This window comes from Xiphophorus hellerii, chromosome 7 (genome assembly GCF_003331165.1).
Source record: "Xiphophorus hellerii strain 12219 chromosome 7, Xiphophorus_hellerii-4.1, whole genome shotgun sequence".
Classification (NCBI taxonomy): Eukaryota; Metazoa; Chordata; class Actinopteri; order Cyprinodontiformes; family Poeciliidae; genus Xiphophorus; species Xiphophorus hellerii.
Window position 1 is genome coordinate 18233114 of NC_045678.1, and position 15374 is coordinate 18248487.

The 15374-nt window shown below is 33.9% G+C and overlaps 1 protein-coding gene across 3 annotated transcripts in view; it reads right to left on the bottom strand.

Annotated features, from left to right (window-relative positions):
• The window catches only part of scn1laa (sodium channel, voltage-gated, type I-like, alpha), a 35367-nt gene that overhangs the window by 19339 nt on the left and 654 nt on the right, over nt 1-15374 (bottom strand). For 2 of the 3 annotated variants that reach the window (XM_032568576.1, XM_032568579.1), the window contains exons 2-14: nt 10820-11133; nt 9676-9794; nt 8458-8547; nt 8230-8358; nt 7806-7897; nt 6064-6258; nt 5412-5475; nt 5115-5256; nt 4244-4450; nt 3295-3558; nt 1995-2369; nt 1009-1132; nt 3-241 (exon numbers count right to left, since the gene is read on the bottom strand). In XM_032568576.1, the coding sequence (XP_032424467.1) occupies nt 3-241; nt 1009-1132; nt 1995-2369; nt 3295-3558; nt 4244-4450; nt 5115-5256; nt 5412-5475; nt 6064-6258; nt 7806-7897; nt 8230-8358; nt 8458-8547; nt 9676-9794; nt 10820-11080 (2301 nt within the window). In that variant the 5' untranslated portion in view covers nt 11081-11133. The remainder of the gene's footprint in view (nt 1-2; nt 242-1008; nt 1133-1994; nt 2370-3294; nt 3559-4243; nt 4451-5114; nt 5257-5411; nt 5476-6063; nt 6259-7805; nt 7898-8229; nt 8359-8457; nt 8548-9675; nt 9795-10819; nt 11134-15374) is intronic. The other variant, XM_032568577.1, reaches the window with a different exon arrangement.

Here is a 15374-nt window from a genome sequence, read left to right on the forward strand (position 1 = left end):
ACCAGGTTTCCTACATACAGCATGTCGGTGAACCACTTATCCATTGGATAAAACTCCATGGCCATGAAAATTGTGTTGAGTATAATGCATAGGGTGATGGCTAGGTCTGTGAATGGGTCCATCACAATTATTTTGACTATTTCTTTGATTTTCATCCATAATGGACAACACTCCCAGATGAGGAATTTGTCGGCAAATTTGTACCAGTAAGGAGGACACTTCTGTCTTGATTCTTCAAGTTCTATTGTCAAAACATCACAAGACATTTTAGTTGAATTGATAGTTTATTCCTTTTAACCCAAAATATACAAAGGTGTTTTAATATGGTCTTCAAAGCTGCAGTAGGTAACATTTTTTTTTAAAAAAAAAGTTTTTCTTTTCACATATTTGTTAAAACACATTATGTATTGACAGACAGATATTCTGAAAAAAAGAATCAAGTTCATCTGCCTCCTCTCTTTGGTTTTGCTGTCATCTGTAGAAACATCCAATCAGAGCCAAGCAGAAGGTCTAAGTGCTGTCAATCCTGCTCATGTATGTGCTTCTTGAACCCTCCCTCGCACAGCACATAGAAGCTTCATTTAGTCGATTTGCTGCATCTGTGGCAGATTAACAACTTACCATTACAGGAAAACTGTTTATCAGCCGTCATCGTTGGCCATGCGTACTAGCCTGTGCATTCACGGTAAGAGCCGCTGTAGGGATGGAGCTTATTGATTGTTTCTGTCTGGGACCAGTGTGCGGTGACAGTAGAACCACAGGGCAGAGGCAGAGAAGCTTGATTTTTCACAGATTATGTGTCTCATTTTAAACTGTGAGGACTAATAGTGACAGTTTTAACAAATATCTAAAATAACTTGTTGGTCCATGAAGTACACAACCTTAAAACACAAACCTATTATAATTATATTTTAATAGGTTTGTGGCTATTATATCATAAAATGTCAAAGGTTCCAGTGACAAAATATTTTTTAAAACACTGTATATCATAGGGTTAAAATTACATACCCTCCATGGTGGTTGTGATGACACTGGCTATACTTAATGCTCTCTGTCTCATCTCGGGTAACTCCAAACTGTTGAGGTAGTTTTCCCCACTGGTCGGTTTGCCTTCAGTGTCTGTGGTGTCAGCCTTCGCATAGAAAGGATTATTAATGCCACAGTGGTGAAGACAGTAGGTAGTAAGAATAAAAAATAGTTAGCTTTAGCATCTTATTTATCTGTATAGTTCATTTTATACTAAAGCTTTTAGTGAGATTTTTGCAGTTTTCCAGCTTTCTGGTAAGACAAAATCAATAGTTCAGTTTTAAAATCATACTTAATAATGATAAAGATTAATAAATAGGCAAAAACATGTTTTTGCCTATTTAAATTTAATGTGTCATGCAGCTGACTAATTAGCAGCTAATTAACCTGCAATTAACCTGTACAAAAGACGTTAACTTGAAACTGCTAATAAATTGAGAATATATTCGTAGTTCGAGAATGTATTCTAACATGCATAAATGGAGGTTTTTATACATGTATGTATAAAAAAAACACACTTAGGTAGCATTTTTAGGACATCAGTTATCAATATCTTACATTATTTCAGCAGCAGTAAGTATAATTGTTGTATTTTTTCACCTTTCAAACAGAAATCCCAAATGATTCACAGACAGTAATAAGAATCAGAATTATTTACTACAGAACAAAAGTAATTTGGTAAGCCTGCTATATCTGCTGCAAGGTGACAGTGCTAACATCTAACTATGTAAACTATGGAAGCTGGTCATCTGCATACATATGTGTGCATGGAACATGGCAATAATGTAAAAAAACAAAACAAAAAACAAACAAGAACCTGATTTGAGAGATGAACCTGATTTGAGAGATGGTCAACAGTAATGTTGAGTATAAGCATTGCAGGCAAGACAATGAAATGTAATAAACATAACAGGAGATGTCATAAGCAAATAAAATTAGGTAATCTAGGCTATCAAGATATTTCTTACATTGTTTCCGGAGGAGGCCGTATCTATTCTCTGATTAGGTAGAAGAAGCCCTGTAGGTAGTGATGTTGGAAATGAATTCCTGTCCAACAGAGAAACAACCCCATTGCAGTCTATAGAGCTGTGCCTGATCCCAAAGGGTTGAAACCGGAGATGTTGTAAGAAGCTGCACTGGCTCACACTGCTGCTGTGTCTATCACATCTTGAGGCATTCAACGGGGATCCCCTCCAACTCAGTTTGCCTTCAAAAATGCTGTTCTCGTCATCTGCAAACTCATTTTCTGAAGCGACATCTTGTGTTTGGCTTTGGAGACTGAAAAGGCTGATTTTGCTGTTTCTTCTGGATGAGAGCAGTGGTCCACGGAAACTTAGAAAGGACTAGGAGAAAAAGATATTCTCCAATGGATTGATAATAAATGTTGATGTGTAGAAGAAAAACTTCTGACAGTAAAGTTTAGCGCTACACAATACCATATTTCCTGATGGAAAATGGAATGGACAATGGACAAAACAAAAAAAAACAAACAATAAAAACATAAAATCTATATAGTGGTAATTGGTGGGGAATTCAAAGAATGTGATCACAATGTAAGTTTTGCTGATGATGAAGAGAAGAAGATGAAAATCTCAAGTAATGCGAAATATGATGGATAATGACAAGAAAATGAGATGAGGAAGAAGAACAAAATGAAGGTGATAAAAATGACGACGAAGATGATGACGACAGTAAGAACATCAATGATGATGATGTTGATGATGATGAAGATGATTATCAAGATATTCAAGAAATGCCAAAATTTGTTTTGATTTTAGTAAGAAAAATAAAATCTGGTGCCTAACAGTTGAAGAAATGTTGCCATTTAAGGATTTTAATGTAAATGGTTAACTGACCTATCTTCTTTTTTTACTGTAGTAATTTTATTGACAGATTTTTTTAAATAAATAAATTTATATTTCAATTAAAATGATCCCAAACAGGTGTTCTGATTTATTTATTTATTTATATTTCATATTTTAGATGTGAATTTGATGGCTACTGTTTGATAAATTATATTATTTGCAAAACAGGCATAAATGGCAACACCATTTGTTATACCATAAAAAAACACAAGCATTAAGCTTTAAAAAAATCTACTACTAGAAAAGTTTCAGCTCTCCTGAATAGTTGAAACATACGTCTGGTGATTCAAATACAGTGACAAAACAAATGATTCAAAGACTAAAGGCTGAAAAGCATAAAATGCAGACTTTAAAATGTAAAACCAGTAATGAACTCTTCAGCTAATGATACATGGTACTGCACCTGGTGTGTAGATGAACATTTCATGTCATTGTTGAGCGGATATTCATCCACAGAGAAGCGGAAACGATTTGCCGGTAAGCTGTCCAGTGAATCTGAATGAGATATCTTCCTGGCTCCTTTTTCCTCCTCTTTTCTCTTTTTTCTCCTGTTGCGACGCTCTTTGGCACTTTTGGAGCTCAGCTTAGATACTTCTGAGGAACTCTCTGTGCCACCACCTTTGTCCAAAGCATCTCCATTGGTTGCTGCAGCTGCTTTTACCATTGCCTTGATGAGAATAGGCAGCATGGTGAAATGAACAGATGATAAAAATTGCATTAGTTGTGTCAACATGGCTGGTTTACATTGGAAGATGTGATTCAAGTTGAACAATGATTAAAGTGTGCAATGAAAATGTACTACAAATAAGAATAATATCTTTAACAAGTAAAATAAGATGCACTAATACATCTAATTAAGAGTTAGCTACTGCTCAGTGCACCAAACCAGGAGACATAGATATTGTAAAGATCACAAAAAGATTAGAAAGCAAGGAGTGCATTGACAAATACAATCTTAGATAGCAATTTACATAGACTCATCACTGGCATGAATGTTGTTTTATTTTCAGATTTTCTGATGTATTTTAAAACCTGTTTATACAGTGTAGAATGAATATATAACAAACAACTTTAACCACTGTTAAATACTATTATTATTTTTCTGTCTAGATGTTGTTTTAAGGTGAATTGAAGTATTGGAAAACTGTCCTTTTTATTACATTCACTATGTGCAATTTCACCTCTGGCACCACTTGGAGAACCAAAACTCATTAAATAGTAGACAAGAAGTACCTCAAATGTGATTGCATTCATGTCAATAACAACATGTTAACTTCAGAATGAACCTGTACATTTAAGGTAAACCTTTGTAAAAACAATTTTATAAGAGAAGGAATATCCATTTAGTGTACCTGAGCATCCTCTTGTTGACGTTTTAGCTGCTCAATGGCAACATTATATTCATACTCCTTCTCCTGAGCTTTCTTTAGGTTGACCTGGCACTGCTCCTCATAGGCCATAGCAACTACAGCCAAAATTAAGTTTATCAAGTAGAAGGAACCAAGAAATATAACCAGGACGAAAAAGATCATGTATGGTTTCCCAGCTGCTCGCAATGTCTGTAAATACAAAAGAAAAAGTTTATTTGCTTTTGATACAAATACCTCATGACAAATATATTAAGTATTTTGTAAATAATCTATTCATTATTTCACATTTTCAATTTAACTTAGGTACATTTTTCAAATAGTACTGAAAAGACAATGCTAAACTTAGAAACAGAAAGCAAATACAGAAGTCATAAGAGGCTATGTTAATGACATTTAGTAAAACAGAATTGTACAATTTGCCACAGTAGTTCCAGTAAGTTGAAATTTTCAATATTAATTGACCTTCTTTAAGCAGAGTCATACCCCAGTCTCAAATCAGAATATTACCCCATTCACTCTGAAAATGGAAATAACATAACCATTTGAGGAGATTAACAATGCTACCAGGTTTTTTCAAGGTTGCCTTTAAAGGTTGAGTTGACAGAATACCATTTTAAATTCTGCTTAATCCTAAAAAGGAAAAACAAAGCAAGCAAAAAATCAAATAAAAAACAACAGAAAACTCGACAACAAAATAAAAAATATATATTATGTTGAGAAATATGCAGTAAAAAAAATGTAAATCTGGAAAAATTGAAAACTGTACAAGACAGTCATAAATAATATATATTTTTAAAAAACTCAAATATTTACAGTATGAATTTTATATTCTTTTAGTTTTTGCATAAGTTACCTGCTGATAAAGATATTCCCAGTAATCCTGTGTCATCAGTCTAAACAGAGAAAGGAAGGCCCAACCAAAGTTGTCAAAACTTGTGTAACCATAGTCTGGGTTTCTTCCAGCTTTTAAACATATATACCCCTCTGGACACTGCCTGTAATACAGAAGGAGTGTGTTAAGCACAAAAAAGTTTCACCAACTAATAATTTTCCACTGTATTATAACAGTAATAGTTTTGGCGCAGTATCACACCAGGGTAGAATTTTTCTATGAGAAAGCCAGTATTCTGTTAGCTGGAGTCTGACTTACCCAGCAGAGCTGCTGTTTCCACAAAGCAATGCATCTCGTTTCCCTGGGAGGAAATATTGATTATCTGAAAGGAAAATTAGTGAAAAGTTAAAGATTAGGGTTGGTTGAGAATATGAAATGAAATGATATGATATCATATCAATATTAAATTGATATGATATCAATTTAAAGAGCAATTTAAATTGCTCTTTATCAGGACATTCAAAAGCGCTTTACATAAAATCATTTTCATTCACACGTTGAGTTATTTTTCACACTAGGTTGTCACTACAAATTAAATAAGTACAACCCCCTGTATTTACCAGGGGGTAGAATAATGCAGAGTACTGCTCTAATAAAAGGTGGTAAGGCCACACTTATCGAATTATACAAACACCTTTATTTCACATTACATCTGATTCACATATGAAAGTGTACTTTTACTTCATAATGTGGAAATGTATGCAATATATACAGTGGCAGCTAGTGGTGATATTTGAAGGGTGGGCTAATATATATATTAGCATCTTATTGTATATATATATATATAAGAGAGAGAGAGAGAGAGTTAACAGCTTTTGTATTTGTGCTCTATTCAAGAACTTTTCAGAAGGTCTTTGTGAAAATGTTTTTGTTTTTAAAGAACAACAGAAATAGAAAATAGAAAACTCACTTTCGTTATTTATGTAGGTGTCATTGAATGTTAAATTTTTATCTTCTGGTTCTATTATGCACTTATTCCTCAGGTTTCCCATAAACAGCTGTAATCCTACAAGTGCGAAGACACTCAAGCAGAAAACGGTCAGGATCATAACATCAGCAAGCTTCTTCACTGACTGGAATAATGCACCGACAATTGTCTTTAGACCTGCAAAACAAAGCAGGAAAATTATATTGGAATTCTCAATATTACCTATAGTATATTTTCAGTATATTGTGTCTACTTACACAATCTGATATCGTCTGCTTTTAGTTGATTTTAACATTAATGCAAATGTATTACTTAAACTGACTGCATCAGAAAAATATTATATTACCCAATGTGTCTGTGTTCATAATTCAAGAAATATACGGAGCAAAACTATCAAGTTCCAAGGCAAAAACTACTGCTGACCAAAAAGTTTCTCAGACATTTAAAAAACATTTTGTATTCACTCTGGTTATCTTTGATATTAACCCGTTTAATCCCAAATTTTTTCTTGCAAAATAAGTGCATACATTTCAATCCTTGGACCTCCCTAACACATAATATTTATGCATTATTACATTTTATGTTGGTTATGTTAGCGAAAATGAAGGTTTTATACTCGGCAACAATTGTTGCCGGTGGGAAACTGCATAGTCTACATTACACAAACGTGGCTCATTTATACGTATAAAAAAATAAGAAAAAATATGACATGCATAACCTACTATAACAAAGAATGGTTACAAGAGTGTTCAGAAGGATTTTAGACACATAGAGATTCAATGCCACATCCTGCAGATGTCATTGTTTCAATGTGCAGAGTGACCTTTGACCTCATTTGGTCATTTCATCTATGAGGCAAAATCAGGTGAAAATGTTAGTATGAACAAATGTGCAACCAGGAGGAAATTCTCCCTGTTCCCCTAGACCAAGCAGTACACCTTGGCCCTGCCCTAAACTCGTTGCAGGCGTGAAGTCATCTTGTAGTCATCATACAGTGCATAGGCCACACTTTGTGTAAAGGATCGCCTTTTGGGGGGTTAGGGTAGGGAGGGGTTGAACTGTGGGAATGACAGTGATGTAGAAAACATTTTTTTGAGCTTCCTTCAGGTTTAGAAGATCTAAAATATCTGACAGTTTTAAGCTGTGTGGGAACAGTAAGGCATATAGAATAAACACAAAGCTATGGGCACATAGCATAGTGCTGTCTATGTATTATGCTAGCAGCAACAATTGTTGCCATGCTTACATTCACTCTTCTTATGATCAAAAGATGAATGAAGGGATACAATTGTCTTTATATATCAGTAGAAGACACGTGAAAGAACATATGTTCAAAATATTTTTATATTTGTTTCTTAAAGTATTTTACTGACTTCCTCTTGTACAGGTTTGTGACAGACATTTACCTCCAGGACGTAAAGAAGTGTGGTCATGTGACCTTTCACACTAGATGCATGAAATTGATATTGCTTGGAGTAGATACACTATTATTTTATTTTAAAACTTCAATTAGCTGCCAAAAGTCAAAACAATTCTTTTAGAGCTTCTGGAAGTTAGAAAAAATGTCTAGCAACAATTGTTGCCGGTGGGATTAAATGGGTTAAAAGTAATTCAATGATCAAAAAGGTTAGGTGTGACAGGAAAGAAAAAAACTTGGATCAGTTTTTAAAAAGGGCAGGAACAAAAGGGAGAATGACCACCACGCACTTTCTCCTGCTGCTTACCTGGTATTACTGAAATCGCTTTTAATGTTCTGAGCACCCTGAATGTACGAAGAACTGAAAGATTTCCGATGTCGGCAAACTCAGTTACATACCTGAAAAAAAGTATTTTTTAGTGGAAGTTAGTAACTGTTTGATCACAAAACCACATTAGCATTAGGGGAACAAACAGTAACAAGGTGAGAAACTAGTATACAGTAAAATCTTTCTGTAATATGTTACCTGTTAGACAATTATAAGTCCCATCTTATTTACTTCTACATAGATTCTAACTGAGCCAGAATGGATCAAGCACTAAAAAAATATTGATAGCAAAAATCTGAGTTTTATTGAAAAGACAAAAATTATCTTTTGAAACAAAGATCTTGGTAAAACAAATACAACTGTAATTTTAGGTTACTTGAATTTCCTGAAGTTTTTTACTTACGCCAGAACAATGACACAGAAGTCCAGCCAGTTCCAAGGATCTCTTAAGAAGGTGAACTTCCCTATGCAGAACCCTCTTGCTAAAACCTTAACAATGAATTCAAAGGAGTAGATTGCAGTAAATGTGTACCTGTTGGAAAGAGGATGCTTTCATTGGCACATCGTTTCAACTGGAAACATCCACAACCAACCATATATGAATGATTTGATGAATGAATCGAAAACTCACTCTACTGGCTTTGTCCAATCAGGTTGATTGCTGAGGGTCATGAATCCACAGTTGATGAGGATAGTACACATGATCAGCATGTTGAACAACTTACAGGCAGATGTTAAGAAAGCTCGTAGCTGTTTTAGTAGTAGCATGTTTTCTTAATGTTACATTTACTCTATTTCTCAAGCAAAGTTGTAACTTTGAACATTTTGCTTTGAAAGCTTAATAGATGCCCCAAGAAAGCATCTATTAAGCACACACAAGCACACACTGATATTTTATTCTTGTCTTGCACTATACCAGTGATTTATGAATATGAAATAAACTTTGAAGGTATTATAGCTGATTAAAGGATAACTTTTATGAATGTGTTCTGTGCTTTTTCTGAAGTTTTGAGAAATCATTACAGAGACCTAATTAACCAATCAGATGTGGATTTTAGGCAATGTATGCAAACATTGAGTTAGGCAGCCAATACAAAAAAAAAGATTACTATTAAAGAACAATTATTTTCACATCTTTTCTGAATTTCTAAAATCTACAATAAGATCATAAGATACTTTGACACAATTCACAGGCTTTGAGTCAAGGGGTCTTCTGAATATAACACTTTAGGATTTATCTTAAGATTCAGAATGGATAAGAGTTTCATTTATGATAGCTATTAACAGCCAATTTTAAAGAAACATACTTCAAATTGCTAATATTAAAAACTATCAAGTGAACTACCTAAACAGGTACCTATATAAATGGTTGTAACCATAGTACAAAGCATAAACAGTCATCTGACTGTTACACATGTGACATTTAAACTTACTTTTCTAAATTCCTGTATCAACTTACTGTGCTGCAGTGCTAATCAGCTTATTCTCAAACAGAAGAATAAGCTTCTGTTTATTTTTCTGTCTACAGAAGAATAAACACATTCAGCTTGTTGTGCTGTGAGTATATTTGTCCCTTCTGTTATTGCTAGAAACATTTTATTATCTGATGAAAAAATATGCTATTCTTTGCTGCTGCTTAATCTCTGAAGTGTGTTAGGGCTTCAGAAAAATCTTCAAAACAAAAATTAAGAGAATAAAACATTTCTACATACAGCAAAACCAGAAAAAAATGCTTTTTGGCTAATTTTTATTGCAAAGTAAACATATCATCCCTTATCCGGCGCTCTTTGGAAATTAGGTTATGGGTTTTATTACTCACAGCATGTTTCACACGTTACTGAAAGGATATGAATGCACCAGAATTTTGAATGACAGCTTTCTAATGGGATTGAAGGGAGACAGGAGGTACAAGGCAGGAGCAGCGTTGAATCGATAAATGAGCTTCTTGTTGTTTACTACTATAAAAGTCTGTAAAACAAAAAAGAGAGAAAGGAAAATCATATATTATGATATAACAGATTGAAAACCCCTACTACCTTTTTGAAATTTAATTGAGTAATTATTTTTTGGGAAAGATACCTTTAGGAAGAGTTTTACAGGAGTGTACTTTTAATTTTTTCTTGAGCAATATCATTAAGAATTATCATCACAAAAATTTCTGGATATTCCACTTGTGAAGGACAAGCTTGTTTTAATCAAAATTGCATTAAACACAGATATATTATGCAATTTATGTTAAAGTGAGACTGCTTGTTTCTACACAAGCTTCTTATCCTAATGCTTTCTGTTGTGCCATTTGGAGGTCAAATAAAGACTCAATAAATATCTTCTTTTTTTTTGCTGTCACTTCAAATACTTCACCACATTCTAATACATACATATTTCATACTGTAAACATGGCTTTACTAAGTTTTATATTTAACAAGCAAATATTTTGAAAAGTGTTTATTTTGCCAGAATTGGCTACCGGTATTTTATAACTGTTACTTAAATTTGTGTCTTTAAAATGTCAGAATTTGCATCTAACTTAATATATTTGTCAGTATGAAGACAATGTTTTTAAATAATATAACAGATATTCTGATTGGTTACTCAGTACCTAAGAGTCATTTTTACAAAATATATTTTTTTCTCTTACTTGAGTAAATTCGTCATGGCAACATTTTACTTTTACTTGAAATATGTTAAAAATATGTTAAAATTGTGCTTTTACTTGACCATCTATGCCCCTCTAGGAACATCCTAACAATCTAAATGTGTATTTTTCTCCTGAAGCATATCACGTTATTGTTGGTACCTCTACTTTCTTTGTTGCTTTCTACTGTTTTGCAGTAAAAAGCCAGGCCTAAATATATATTGTTCAAAGTCAATATCAAGAAAGACATTTATTCATTTAAAGATAAAATGCAGAGGATTCTTTGAAAACAAAGCTTAAAGAAAAGTTTATATTTTTTTTCTCTAGATCTTCTTAAGTCAAAGTTAGCCAAACCTACTTTCTGTCTTGAGTAGTAGGGATCCAGGTCTTCCAGCGCTTTTGACATCAGGCCTGCAGGAATGTCATACAAAAATGGGAGAGGCTTGCCTGCCTCCAGATCACGGCTTGGTTTGAGCTCATCCTCATACTGGTATTTTTTCTCTTCATCGTTGGACTTATTGGCTTTTTTCTCAGCGATTCGTTTCTCAATGACTTTGAGCGACTCGCGGGTGAGGGGACGAAAGCTGTCAGGACCTGCTGGTACAAGGAGTTCTGCCATCTTTTCATCCTGCACCTTCAAGAAGAACAGCTGGCCTCTGATATGGGAAAAGTCTGATGAGTAAAATACAGAATCACAGATTTATTACAGATATGTCACCTTTTTATCTTTATTTTACACAAATACCTCACAAAAGCATTCATATGTTTTAAATTTGTTATATTGCCTTAATCACAAACTTATAAATTATTTATGTTCTAAAAATATATTGGATATACATTGTTTAGGAGTTTTTTGTGATTGACTTGTAGCACATGGTTTTGAAAGTAAAACCATGAGCATGCACCAGTGTGGCCTGCATTTGTACTTTTTAATCTAACAACTCCATTGTGCTTCTGGGAAAAAGTTTAGGGTTCTCGTCTTTCAAGTGCAACATTTAATAAGCTTTTTTTCCACAGTTGGTGGTATTTAGCTTTGTTCATCTTTTCATCAACTGAAACTTGCAAATCTGATAAAGATTTTCACAGCGCCAATTCAGGTACATGGTCATGTGTTGCATACTTGTTCAATTTTTGGATGATAGATCAAACAATACTAAATGGGATGCTCTATGATTTGACCTGTCCTGTTTGGTCACTTTTATTCTCTAACAAATCTTTCAGGCCTTCACAGAACAGCTGTATTTATCCACCTAACATGTCAGAAAAGCTATAATGAGGCTGAAAATTGCTGCAATGCACAGAAATTTCTTCCAGCTGTGATAAAATTAGATCTAATTATCTTCTCATCTGGAAGTGAAATTAAAATTTGACATGACAATGATCAATTCCAGGTGAAACTCCTGTACCCCACCACCATCATTCAAAATGGAATGAGACTCTTTTTTTTAGGTCTGCGTCTGACAAAGAGCAAAGAGGGGAAAAGATCCATCCTACAAATAGGCATGACTGGTAGGATGTGTTAGGAAGAGTTATGCAGTATTAAATATGAATGCATCACATCTTTTACTGCAGATCCTAGACCCAGAGAGTTTTTGTCTGATCTACAGCATCATCATGACCAAGCATCTGTTCCACATGTATGAATTAATCAACTATTATCAGTTAGTACAGCACGTCTTCACAAACCAGTGTTTGAACATCAGCACATGTTCAATTAAAGGTAGAATGTGTAAACATTTTAGATAACTTCCTACTTTATTACAAAACTAGAGGGCGGATATTACCTATTATATATCAGTTTAACCAATTGTGGAGCTGCTGAAATTAGTCAGATGTCAAACACAAAATGTTTTGTGTTTGTGGGATTTATGATATGTAAAGGTATCAATTTTCTAGCATTAACATTTCTAGCACTGAACAGTACAAAACCCACCATAGAGTGTGTAAAATGTAATAGTTGCCATGGGCAACTCCTCCTAAATGAGACATTGAAAATGTAAGTGTTTTCATGTTCAGGAAAAAGTAAGAGAACTACACAGGTTGGTCACAATCTCAAATACAGAGTTGTTTGTGATATTTGGTAATTGTATCTTCAAAAGTAGTCTTTCACTCCATGCTTATACTCATATCTTTAAGCTATACTATATACATATATTTTGCTATGTATAAGCAAGTTACGTTCTCTTACATTTAATTTTTTTTTTTTTATCTTTAGACATGATGATTTTAGAATGGATTCAAATTTGATTTTCAATAATTTGCATTTTAAAACATGGGCAACATCATCTTCCTCACCAATATGAAATAATTGTATGTCACATATTAGACTTTTTTACAACATGAATTGGGATGTACTTGTGAAGTAAAAGAAAATATTTCTACTTTCAGATCTTTGCAAGTGAAACATGATGAAAATCTGAACAAGCAATATTTTTGCCGAAAAGCAAAAAAAAAAAAGAAAACAATCTACTTCCCATTTATCGCGTTAGCAAATACTTTTTAGACTTCTATTCTTCCAAACAGAAAAAGAATTAGACCTGAGGATACTTACTTATACTTATCTACCAACCCTGAATAGGAGTATCTAGTTTATTTACTTTGGATCAACATTATTAGCTTTTTCTTCTTTTGCTCTTTCCTTTGGTTTGTTATTTTGTTTGTACTTCCTTTTAAATCCTGTAAAGCACTTTGTATTGCCTTGTTGCTGAAAATGTGCTATATAAATAAAGTTACCTTTACATTTTAAACAGCAACAGGTTTCCAGAGTATGATAACAGAGGCGACATTATCATCTGTTTGGGTGTGCTTCCATAGGTGATTATGTGTGAAAAAAGTGTTTGAAAATTACTTGTTTGATTTGAGAACAATGAAAAGGCTGAATATGACTTATTTATGTTTCATACTTTTGAAGTGTTTTGTTTGTCAAGACCTGAAATGATGCCCTTAAATCCACCCCTTCAAGAGGAATAATGTGAAACTGTTCTAAAAGCTGAGCATTATTGGTAAAATATATTTAAAAGTTTCATTATCAATTTGCTAAGACACTAAATAAAGCCATGAGAGATGAGACATTTGGGTATATTTCTATATAATTACCAGGAAAAATAAATTAAAATGCAGAAGCAACAACACGCACTTTCCTAATTTCAACAGTCATTCCTATGAAGTCAGTATACAGCATTCAACATCAAAGAAGGCATGCTTCATTCTGTCTGTCTGTTTACAACTCATTATCCGCTGCTTGAGATATAAACTGGCACTTTGAAGCCTCAAATAGGTCCACTTCACTTTATCTCCAATCTGTCTGCATCATGACCTTGTGCTCACGAACCTGACAAAAACACATCTGTTCTCACCTACTCATTGTTGGAACAGAACAGAGACTAAATCACTGTGATATTTGTTATGCGTCATAAATTTAACAGCATCCTGATGTGCTTTAGTGATGATGGACACTGACCTCAAGTCAGGAGGTCAAATGGAGGCAGAAAATTAGCTTAAATATTTAATGCAGATCAATCATTGTAAACTTAGGTTATTGTCTTTTTTTTACCTCAGGGTGCTTCTTGTGGCTTCAGTGCGGTAAAAGATAGTTTGTAACTGGTTGTAGACAAATTAGATCTGTGCTTTTTAAAAAGTGTGGGACAGCAGCCTACAGTAGAGTATACAGTACAGCATATTTTAGAAGACATGAAAGTTGCAGATCTGTGCACAGTGGAGCAGTATGTACTTGTAGGATAGACCCATAATGATGTGAAAACATTTTCTAGAGATGCACAATATATTCTTTGTTTGAGATTTTAGGTGTACATTAAAATATTAGGCCAGATATTGGGCTCCTCTTGCCCAAGATATCCACAACAGATTACGTTTTTACTGACTTAGATGCCAAAGCTGACATTGTGATCAAGTGAAGAGGGAACAGAGATGGAAAGCTGGCTCAACACCTCAGATTTATCAAAGAGTTATTATTTCTTAAAGCAAACTCTAAAGACTATAAGCTCGCATGAATGTTACATTCTAATTGTTTACTGTGACTTGTGGGAGAAGGACGAATATTTCACCTCATCGCTTAATCCTGTCAAAATCAGAATAATTAACTGGTAGAATAACTGTGACTCATTACAAAACTGAATAAGGTGATTTCAACTTCAACATATTTGCATGTAAAGTGATAACCAGTCAATATTTGTGGAGTCTCAAGAGAGCAACAGTCTCAAAGCCCTTAAGTAGTTCTGGCTTGCTGGCCCAAGACGACTCCAGAAGCCATCTCTTTCAGTCAGGGCGTTGGCGTAAGAGCTGCTGATGGGTGGTCAACCAAATGCTTCTCCGAAATCATTTTATATTTTTATGAACAAGCTGCTAAGATACACTGTTTGCCCATTCTGCACAGTGTAGAAACAGGACAGTCTAATCTCTAATTGACAGCAATCTAATAATACTGTTGACAGTCAGGCAAGCAGGAAGTCATCTAAGATGGAGTGTGGGCTAGTAATTGCTGCCATGCCCCATTACATTCCATAATGTAGTGAGGGGAGAATTTAGCAGTTTGGGCTTTAAACCTTTGTCAAAACATCAATCACATCTTTTTTTTCAACACTCTTGTACTATGGAGTAATACTAAGTGTTATGGCAAACAGAGAATACATCAATACAATATTAATAACAGTAATAAAGAAGATTAAAAAGCAGCATACAAATGTACAAGCACCATAGATGAGATAGAAAAACATCTGAACAAATTACTACATATTAGAAGCATAGATAGATAGATAGATAGATAGATAGATAGATAGATAGATAGATAGATAGATAGATAGATAGATAGATAGATAGATAGATAGATAGATAGATAGATAGATAGATAGATAGATAGATAGATAGATAGATAGATAGATAGATAGATAGATAGA